The sequence below is a fragment of the Schistocerca nitens genome, unplaced genomic scaffold (genome assembly GCF_023898315.1).
Source record: "Schistocerca nitens isolate TAMUIC-IGC-003100 unplaced genomic scaffold, iqSchNite1.1 HiC_scaffold_466, whole genome shotgun sequence".
NCBI lineage: Eukaryota > Metazoa > Arthropoda > Insecta > Orthoptera > Acrididae > Schistocerca > Schistocerca nitens.
Window position 1 is genome coordinate 2,465,074 of NW_026045999.1, and position 11,915 is coordinate 2,476,988.

At 39.7% G+C, this 11,915-nt stretch overlaps 1 protein-coding gene across 1 annotated transcript in view; it reads left to right on the top strand.

Annotated features, from left to right (window-relative positions):
* The window catches only part of LOC126232230 (uncharacterized), a 205,206-nt gene extending 199,059 nt beyond the window's left edge, over window positions 1–6,147 (top strand). The window contains exon 5 of the mRNA XM_049942526.1: window positions 5,696–6,147. Within this exon, the coding sequence (XP_049798483.1) occupies window positions 5,696–5,703 (8 nt within the window). The 3' untranslated portion in view covers window positions 5,704–6,147. The remainder of the gene's footprint in view (window positions 1–5,695) is intronic.
* Window positions 6,148–11,915: the final 5,768 nt, after the last annotated feature.

Below are 11,915 nucleotides of genomic sequence, written 5' to 3' on the forward strand. Positions count from 1 at the left end.
GTCATTAAGAAATTACAGTAACTATTTGTGTTAGCAATGAAGAAATACTTATCATTAACAGAACTGCAACTTCATGACATTCATTTTAGTAGCTGAAGATAACAATAACAAATAATGAACTGGGCAGTTTAAAGTTCTGAAAGATGTTGAAAAACGAACTGCTCGACTGATTTGCCTACATCACCAATAAGATGTCTTCCAGTATCCAGGCCAATATATTTAGTCAGCCATTGGAAGTTTTCTGATGACATCAAGTCCCAACTGTTAAGGTGTTCTTTCACAATACGTGAAGGCATTTGTGGATGAGAAGCTGATCGAGCTTAGTGACATCACAGTAGGGTATTCCACATTACACTACACAGCGAGATGTGAAGGAAAGAATCTGCCAAATCGGATTTTGACTCATGAAGAGGAACATAGCCAATGAGATGCTACATCAGTTTTACATCATAAGTGAAACTTAGGACACACTTGTGTGGTTGGTTGAGTGTAAGGATGCCAAACAATGAACATCATCAGTCTCCTATTTGCCCCTGAAGACTGAAGCAGTGTACCCGACCTGTCTGCATATAGAACGAATTCTGAGTGTGAGAAAGTGCTTTAAACGTTTACATATTGTGTATCTGAGGCAGAACATGGGAACCAGCACAGTATTCACCCAGTGGTATATGAAAAGACGCCTAAAAACCACAATTTGCTTGGTGCACACCAACCCTCGTCCATAAGCCACCAGGCTGTTTCGAACTAGGGTCAGCATAACATCTGTTCCGGAAGCCATTACAGTAACATCGATGGCTAACGTGTAGGAGACCCGATACTGGATTAAGTCCTACGGAGCTCAAGTCTGTATTTGGTGATTTTCTATTACACTGGTGATCCACATTAATATGGGCTCCTGTTAAAGGCCTGAATAATCACATTTTGCAGTGAAGACAATTTCGAGACGCGCAGGAAGACAGTCAGTGAGGTTCTGGAAGGTACTGACAGGGCTGTGGAGCCATGGTGACTCAACTACCACGGGTGGCTGTGGTAGGTTTCTCAGCTGAGGAACAGCCCAATTGAGATGATCCCCCAGATTGTCAATTGGGCTTTAATTTGGGGAATTTGATGGCCAGAAGAGTATGGTAAGCTCATGCTGCTTCTCTTTGAACATGCATGTACTGTGTGAGGCGTGTGACACATTACATTTTCCTGGTAGTAGATGCTGTCGATCTGAGGAAAAAGAAACTGCATGTAGGGGTGGACAAGGTCCCGGAGAATTGATCGCACCTGTGTTGATCCGGTTGTGCCTTACAGAGTCACGAGAGCACCCAGGGAGTGCCGTGTGGCCTGGAACCTTCTGACAATTGTTGCAGGGTGTTTTGCTTTCGGACGTTTGACGCCACGCATGCCAAAGGCCATCTGTCCGACGGAGCGCAAAACGTGATTCACGTGAGATGGGCCAACTGCTGTAACTCTGTGGACTTCCAGCTGCGGTAGTGGCGTAGAAATTCCAGCCTGCGTCGCCGGTGAGCAGCAGTCAGCGTGGGTATATGAACCAGGCGCCTCCTGCAGATCCCACAGACACCAACTTTGCTGAATAGTCGTTGAAGAGACTCTGCTGGTGGACCATTAGTTCATCTGGATGATCAGTCGCTAAACAATTGCACCTCTGTTCGCACTAATGTGAGTGGCCAGTGTATGCCATGCTATGAATGTTATGAATTTAAGCTGTTTCAGAGCACCACCAAATGAGAAATCTCTCGAAAATGCGTCGCGTGGTACGATTTGTTGTAAAAAATGACGGGTAATTACATATCAGTACTTAAAGGCTTCTCGTATTATGTGGTGTCTTCTGTATTATAGCATGCATACTATAAAAGTATGCAGTTTCAGTGCTACGCCACACTAACGATGTATCAGAAGCGCAACGTTTTTGGTACAGTTAAATAAGAAATATTGACATCTATGGTTAGAGCCTTTAGATGTTTGCGTGATGGATAACTTAATCGTTGCTATTGTATCAACGCTGTAGCGTAATTGATAGAATAGTGGACTATGATGAGAGATGTTGAAGGTTGGCGTCTCGATTCTACCGTGTATTTTTTTTTTTTTTTTACTTGTTGGGCTTTCATACAAATTTAATAGGAGTTTGATCTGCAATACTCCAAGTTATTTATTACAGATAAGAAAACTCTTCGTCCAGAAGACGGAGTAAGATTTTGTGAATGCGCCAGGGAAACAGTCTAATTACATACAAGACTGCAGTCTACGTCACTGCGGTAACTGGTCCCTTTCTTCTTCTTCGACGATCACTGACAGAGTTAGCACAACTCAGTTATATGCGACCATTTTCGTAAACAGGCTGTGTGAATTGAAGGCTAGATACATCTGACAACTGCTGCTGCTGAGTGATGCGGTCGGTAATCATAATGAACAGCAAGTCAAGTCCTCCAAGGTGTAGCAATCCCTGTTCAGAGAGTGAGGAAACCACGATGGTTACTACATCTTGGCTGATACATGATGAGAAACACGTCGTGTATGGTGACAGCTTTAGCCATTACATATAAACTGTTGGGTCTGTTGAGTGTGTTTTGAGTTTGAAAATACTAATGAGTCTTTAGAGCTCGTAATGATGTCACCAGCTCTAGGAGACAGGAATGTGCCTTGGGCCAAAGCCAAATGCCCACAAAGCAGCAATTATTGATTGTTAAAAGTCATCTCCCCCATTTCACTGTCTCTGAAGTAGTTTTTGGATGGTGGTTCCTCTTCGAACTTCTTGATATTAAGTTAGTAAACATGGGACTCTCTGCACACAAACTTTTTGAGAATCTGAACTTAGAACCAGTTCCTGCACTAATACATTGCTAATACATTTCTGTCGAGGTTAGGTTTCAGAACTATTTATCATAAGTTTCAGAGATGGCATTTGGTATTGTAGAGTATGATGTTTTGTCATATCCACAACTTACAATACTCTAATTAACATATTCGGTTGTTGTAATAATGAATCCTACCCTAACAATCTTGTACACAACTTCAGTTTCTGACTCAGTAGGTTTGAGTGTCTCCACACAGTTTCCATTTCACATTAGTCAATCCTTTCGGTATACACTCAGATACACTCAAAAAATATCACTGCTGTCAGTTTTGGACTTTAGTCTAGTTAATGTGATGAGAGCTCCACTGATTTTTAGGAGCACCTCATATCCCGACACTTGGCTGTGCATGCTTCAGCAACTGACCACAATGATTTTAATCATTTCATCTGTGAGGGTCATTTATTTGGATCTTACACTAATACTGTGGGGTCTCGTATAGTTATAATTACCTGCACTGCATGGAGAGTCACCTAAGCTTCGAAAAGCTAGTGTGCACCTCGCACACAATCAGCCACCTTTGTACCAGTCTCTGATGTGCAGTGCACACCTGACACTCTAAGGGGGACCCTACAATTCACAGTCTTATCACGTGAGTCAGGGAACTCATAGACTAGATTGTCTCAGAATATTTCAAGTCCCTGCTTCAATCCTTCCACTCGACTCAGAACCTGAGTGTGACATTAGTCGTGGGGACAATGATGCAGAGTGTGAAATTTGCTGGAATTCTGTCAGAGCGACTGGACATTCTCGGCCTTCTCTGACAATCACTGGAATGATTCAAGTATGACCTTAGAGACCAGACACCAGGAATTGCTTCTTCCAGTATGTACCACAATCCTTGTAGGTCGCACCTTGTTCCCTTAATGGTCGCCAGGACAGTCTCTTCAGCATGTTGAATGTGTTCCCAAGGCATACTCCCAGAGTGAACCTGGTGTTCCTTCCCACTCCCTGTTGCCATTTCCCTAAGAGGTACGTTTCAACTGCCTATGACTCACAGACCCCTAACCTTTTGTTTGCCTCCCTCTGGTACAGAGCGCAGCAGGCTTCCTAAAGTGTGAAGTATGTGTACTGTTTCAGTTACAGTTGTGGTGCATGCCAGTACTGCAAACTGGTTGGTTAGAAGAGATGGGTTTAAAGCACTGAGTTCTCCCTGGTTGCTGCCTCACTCATACACATCCCCAACCCCATTACTGACCCACCAGTCACAGTGAAGTGGATGAGCGGTTATAAATCCTGGAGGCCTACAAGCTGTAAAATAATATTATGTACCAGTCTCCACAGGAGAGGATACCGTTGGTATCCCTAGTACATGTCTCTTGGTAACTCCACCAACAAACCCTTTCACTGCTGCTTCCATTATCTGATATTAAGCAAACTAGCAAACTTACTCTGTGCCTAAGAACAGCACTCGAACTTGAGCTTCACCCTGACTGGTGAAAGCTGAAATTACAGGGTTATTACAAATGATTGAAGCGATTTCACAGCTCTACAATAACTTTAATATTTGAGATATTTTCACAATGCTTTGCACACACACACATACAAAAACTCAAAAAGTTTTTTTAGCCATTCACAAATGTTCGATATGTGCCCCTTTAGTGATTCGGCAGACATCAAGCCGATAATCAAGTTCCTCCCACACTCGGCGCAGCATGTCCCCATCAATGAGTTCGAAAGCATCGTTGATGCGAGCTCGCAGTTCTGGCACATTTCTTGGTAGAGGAGGTTTAAACACTGAACCTTTCACATAACTCCACAGAAATAAATTGCATGGGGCTAAGTCGGGAGAGCGTGGAGGCCATGACATGAATTGCTGATCATGATCTCCACCACGACCGATCCATCGGTTTTCCAATCTCCTGTTTAAGAAATGCCGAACATCATGATGGAAGTGTGGTGGAGCACCATCCTGTGGTACGTTTAGCTCCCTGCTTGCTTTATTCGTCGACTTCCGCGGGCTACGCGTGAAACTTGCCCCCACGCGTTCAACCGTTTCTTCGCTCACTGCAGGCCGACCCGTTGATTTCCACTTACAGAGGCATCCAGAAGCTTTAAACTGCGCATACCATCGCCAAATGGAGTTAGCAGTTGGTGGATCTTTGTTGAACTTCGTCCTGAAGTGTCGTTGCACTGTTATGACTGACTGATGTGAGTACATTTCAAGCACGACATACGCTTTCTCGGCTTCTGTCGCCATTTTGTCTCACTGCGCTCTCGAGCGCTCTGGCGGCAGAAACCTGAAGTGCAACTTTCAGCCGAACAGAACTATGAGTTTTTCTACGTATCTGTAGTGTGTCGTGACCATATGTCAATGAATGGAGGTACAGTGAATTTATGAAATCGCTTCAATCATTTGTAATAGCCCTGTATGTAGAAGCACGACCGCAAATCGAATGTCTAGACGGAGGTTTGAACAGAATTTCACTGAAATACAACTCCAATACATTTAACATTCGATTGTTTCATTATCGTAATTACTTCTGGCTTTGAAGAAGTGAACTGTGATACATAATTTTAACGATAGTGAAATGAGGATTTCCTTTACTTTCTCGCAATTTTTCATTTACAATTAAATAATAACTTTAATTTTGACGCTCGTTAACATTCTGTATAAGGATGTGCCTCTATATACTGGCTGACAATATTATTTGGTGTGTTAACATACTTCCTTTACAGCTCCATATTGTGGATCACTTACATACAGATTGTGTACAACATTTTAGGTTGTTCCCTTACGAAGCTCTGCAATTGATGACACTGTTTCCAGGGTCACTATATTTGGTACTGCTGCACAGTTTTCTTATGCAAGTTAATTGCGTCCGCTTTCTTTGCAGGGCTGTGACGATCGCCATCTGCAACACAGTTCCTGACACAGCTGCTTGCCGGCTCTGCTCATCAGCCTGCTCGGCCTGTGATATTCACATAACGCGAGGGATGTTAGAAAAATAATGAAAACTTTGGTACATTTAAATGATCTCATTTTAGTGTTAGTATCTCTGTAAAATAGATTCATGAACTCGACATACATGCCACCACAAATAAATATCTGTAATATTCTCATGTTGGAATAATGCTCTGGAAACAGTATACGGCATTACTGACTGCGAATAATGTGCCAACAAACGCAAATTAGCAAGCCTTCAAAAGATATTTAATGCAGTAAAAGTATGTCATCGTGTATAGTATAGTTAATACACTATTTATTACACATATCATGCAATGAGACACATGATGTTTTGTTATGCAAGCAATAAACTATTCGATGATCTCATGTCAATAAAGTATCTCTACAGAACGGAAGTCTGTAGTTGTATATTTCTTTATTTCTCAGTCATGGTACCCATGACAATACCTTTTGTTCTATGTCTACTTGAGTTATATTGCATAGTGCTGTCTTTAAGACAAGAACATTGTTGCAGCAGCTGATTTAATGGAATGCCATGTCACATAATTGTAATGGACTACAATTGCTTACATCTCTACTCACACAACCATCTACTACAATTTATAATCCTTAGTGCTCGAGTCCTAAAATTTCTAAGTAACATTTCGCTAACTGGCTTAACTACCTGCACTGGTTGTTTTTACTCTGATTAGGACAGCATTAATTATGTCTTTTTCACTCATAAACAGTTTTCAGTTACCTGCAATACATGGCAGATGCCATATCATAAAAATACAAGCACTAAACAACTGTTAGTTGTTTAGTCATCAAAAGCAAAATGAAATTAAACAGTCCCAGTGGAAGAAATGATAGTAAAGCCCATGGGAGTTGCACAAGAAGACAAAATGTTGTTCACTCATTCCTGTAGCAGTCAAAGGCTGAGATAGGTATTCAACATGTTACCACAAAAATCTTTTCATATGTCCAATAACATCTGATATGTGTCAAAGCAAGTTTATATCTAGCTTGAAACTGTTTCTTCTGGACATCTTCTATTCCCAGATGAGTATTTGATTAAAAACTGGCAACTGCTGCAGAAAATGATAAAGACATTTATTTTTGTAGTTAAATTTAAATATGAATCACTGATGATTTATTCAGCCCCTCTTCTGCCAACTACTAGCATGAGGAACCACATCCATCACCTGTACAACTGTACCCATAATTTACTGTAACTGAACTGCAACTCCTGTTACCCTCCCTTTACTCCATAAATAAATTATCACCCAGTGCTTCTTACATAATTCTGGAAAGGCATACTACAAACTTTTCACCTCATTCCTGAATCCCAGACCCCCACTGTTGTTTTTAGCGTGCATTTATGACTAGCAACCCACACATCCAGCCGACTCGAGAACATCACACCTGATTCTAGAGGCTGTACAAGTATTAACTTCCCTGCCTCTCCTTTGCAGACGTACAGTAACAGCGTGACCATCCTCGTCTCCTAGGATGTCCTTATGTATTCACCACTTGTAGTTAAAAATTACACTATCACTCCCTCCCTCCTTCTGAGAATGCACAATCCACAAAAAAATGGTATTAGTAATGGTATTAGTAATCTCTGCAATAAAAAACAACAAATATCCCTCTAGATACTCCCTGATGTACCAAACCAAAAAAGCAAAACAAATTACAATTGGATAGGTAAACTTTTACCAGAAACAATAAGTGCTTGCATAACACCCAATGTTATTCATCAATTTGGCTCAAGGGTTCAAAGCCTGGGTTATTGTTTAAAATGTTTTCAAACTTCTCTTTAAGTTTTCTTGCGAATACCTCCAGCAACGAGTTCACTAGAATAATTTTACTCATTAACTGAATCAATTCATTCAACACCAAACCTTGAGTTTTGAGCTTGTTTGTGGTTTCTTCATCTTGTGTGGCTTGTGTTATGTGGTTGTGGGTGGTGTGTTGTATGTGACAGTGTTGTGTGTGTTCAGTGTCAACAGTGTTTATTTTGTAACCATTTTCTGTTGCAGTCTGTCTAATTATGTTTGGTTCTTGCCTGTGGCTACCTTTGTCCATTCTGTTCAGTCTGTGTAGGAGCTATCTGAGAGTTGGTTTGCTTATGAGCTGTCAGGTGCTTTGCCCTGTTGTGAATAACTGTACTGACTGATGTTGATTTTCTATGTATTGAGATCCAATGTTCACATTTTTTTTCTTCTTTTGTGACATGTAGGAAATTTATTATTATTATTCTTTTTTTTGCTTGTTTCAGTTTCACATATGAAGTGTATTTTTGGGTGAGCAGTTCTGATGTCTCTGCAATTGTATCTGGCCATGTGTTTCATCTGTCAAACAAATCATTTCATCAACATACAGTACCAGTATATTACTTTGTACTGTTTTGGTTTTATTATTTCTTCCACGATTATGTTCTCAAGGTAATTAAGGAAGATTTTGGCCAGTGCAAAAATTCATAATTATTTTCTGCAAGCACAGGAACTGAGCTGAAAACTCCAATATGACAATTTCAAAACCATGCCACGCATTTTCCTTGAAGCTCTGTGACACATACAGAAATACACCAATTCAACTCCAGCAAAACATGCTAAATATAAAGCTTAACAAAATTTGTTTATCTAACAATGTTACTCCTAACTATGCCAAAGTTAATGTAAAAAAAAACAACATATCATTTGCTGACAGTATGCAGAAATAAAAGCAGGATTTGCATGGCTTCAAAGACAAATCCAAGAAATTTACTCAAAGAAACGACTGCTCAACATCACACTACACAAAACACATCCATAACTAGTCAAACACATTAAACAATCCACAGTACTTTATGGCATCACTGAGCAGGTAAAATTTCACATAGAAACAGGAATAGAAAAGAAGCTCAAGAAACAAGGCCAGAAACTAAGGAAACTGTTGAATGTAAACCCACACAACATGAACAACACACACAGGCACACAAAACACAGTCTATGAAAGTGTAGCTAATTTAACTGAAATGAAGTTTTCAATACAGAAGGAATTACTTCAAAAGGGATACAATCTACATACATCTCACACAATGAATAACAGAAAACATCATCACAGAAAGTGAATATATAATAAAACAGGAAGAAAGGAAATATACAGGAAATATCTATTCAAGGCTAATCAGATAACTAATAGCAGCAAAACTCATACAGTTTATCAAAAAGAACAAAAATACCATCAGTGAGAAGACAACCACGGAGGAGGGAAGAGTTAACGACATACACAAAATAAGACACACAATGTAGTCGTCACAAGAGCAGGCAAGGGAAGAACATTGGTCTTCAGGTATGAAAATGATTATATGGAGAAAAGAAATCCAAATAACAAAACTAAAAAGTGACCCTAACCAAAGATTCAAAGACATATACAAAAACTACAGTTCTACACACTCACAATGTGAAATAAATATAACAATGTAAGAATGTTATGGCACAACCATGAGCGCTGGAACAAAGATGATGAATGCAAGGGAAGAGAAGGCGGTGAGACAATGTTGGCCAATGGTGCACTGATTAGGACCGCACCATGACAGGAACGGCCTCTACAAGACACGAATATACGAAAACGTCTAGCAGAGAATGCTGTTAGTCAACACAATCAAAGATATGAATACATTCAACACAGCAGTACTACTCTCATTTGATATCACACCAACGTACACCCACATACCAATTGAAGAAATAATCAAAATAATTGGAAAACAACATAGACACCACATGAAGTCTCAACTATTTTGAAAGTAATAACAGGACACAATTATTTCAGATTTAAAGATTAATTCTATGCCCAACAGGGACTCCCCATGGGGTCGCCATTAAGTGGCCTACTGGCCAACATATTTTTTAATCACCTTGAAAACAAAATCTTTGAAGTAATAATAACATGAAAATAGTACAAAGTAATATATTGGTACTCCTATGATGATGACATAATTAGCTTGATAGATGAAACACACAGGCAGATACTACAGTTACACAGAGACATCATCGAAACTGAGAAAAAAAATCATAGCCATCACAATAGAAGACAAAAACTATGAACAGTGGATCTCAATACATAGAAAATCTACATCAATCAGTACGGTTACTCACAACAGGGCAAACCACGTGACAGTGCACAAGCAGGTCGGCCTCAAATACCTTCTACACCAACTGAACAGGGTTTCAATGGACAAAGATAGCTACAGAACCAAGTATAATCAGACAGATTGCCACAGAAAATGGTTATAATGAATAACATTGTTGACAAACTAAACCATAAAACAAAAGCACAGCTGACACTGACACCCACAACAATATCACAACGTAACACATCAACAAGTACCTCACAACACAAGGCAAACAAAATGAAGAAACTACAAACAATAAGAAAACAGGGCATACACTGGCATTTGACAACAAAACAACACACACAATACGAAACAACATGCAAAAACAAGGTATACATGTAGCATGCAAAACAAGCAACTCTCTGCAGAAAAGATTAAAAATAAGCAACACCACCATACACTGATTCAACACAGCGGGTATACACCAGTTAGCCTGCAAAGACTGTGATTCAGTATACATTAGACAGACATGTAGGAATTTCAGAGTACGATACTCAGGACATTTAAGAGCACTGAAAAGTAACAGCACACATTCCAAATTTGCGGACCATGCACAGACTGAAAACAAATGGAACAGACTCGAAGTTCGTGGACGTCATACCGAAACAAAACAGTAAACAAACAACAGTCAGAAGCGCATTAGAAATGTAGATTTGTGTGGTGAAACGGGTGTCCAATCCACAGCAACATAGAAAGTCAGAGTATTCACAAATGAGCAATAGAAAACACGAGTAAACATTGTCAAAATACGAAACATAATCCATGAACAACAAAAACTACAAGTAGTTCTCCATGCCTACGCTTCACTAAATTTTTACCAATGTCCCCAGGCCAGCCCATACACAGAAACAAACCTGTCACAACTCAGGATTAGCCACATACAAGAATGGTAAGATCAAAAACGGGCATATGACACAATTTTTGCCTGAACATATATTTTAAAGACGATATCCCAACATCCATCATGTTTGCAGAGGACATGTTGTACTAATTTAGATCTCTGAGTGAGTTCGGTTGGCAGCCACAGGGGGGCACGCCATGTAAAATGAAAGGTAAAGTGCATATATAACTTATTATCAACAATACCTGATGTAACATATTTCCTATCCTAAACACAATGTGTGTATCGTACAAATAAAAGGAAAAAACCTCATTGAAATGCCACAACTGTGGTGAAACACGTCTGGGTGTTAAAACAATACGATAATTTGTGTATCTGCAAAAAGGCGGACTCATCCTAACGCATTCTTATTTCTTGCAAACAATATGACGGAATAAACATGTTTCGAAAATGTTGCATGAATTCACTCATCTGTTAGATATTCCTACTCTTTCTTTATGAAAAACACCACAAAAGAACCGAGTCAATCATTTACAGACAGTGTAAGCGACAGCGTCTTATTGGCTGAACGGAGTGTGAAGCGTGAGCCGAAATGGCTGATTTTCAGAGCCCATCATTGTAAAATAAAAGACGATCGGAAATCCGATACTGATTGGGCAATGAAATTTAAATCATACCGTAACACGGCAAAGTAAAACGTGTCTCGAAATTCCATTTTTATTTTCCAGAAGTCGTGTCGCATGTAAACGTATCGGCAGTAAATACATGTCGGCCACAAAAATTCTTTCTCTGAATCTGACTGCTCACTCCATAGACATAGGAAAACCGGAACACTGGTTGACTCTTCGACGTTTAATTTCTCAGAAAACAATGCTGTGTTGTCATTGGCTATCCCGTAGAACGTAGAAACCAAACAATAAACGTTAAACATCTTCTAGCGTGTATTTTCAGAAATATGTAACACCTTCCACAGAAAAAATAAACTACAATAAATTAATAATGAGGAAATGAATCATTATTGTTTGCTTGGGCTTATGAAGCAGTTTGCGAGTATCTTATGCTATGGCAGATTTGTGACCGTCTAGTATTATTTTAATGTTATTTAGCAGGCACACTTTCAAGTGTTTGTATTTACTCTGCTGTTATTGGATCGCGTTGGCGATTTTGATG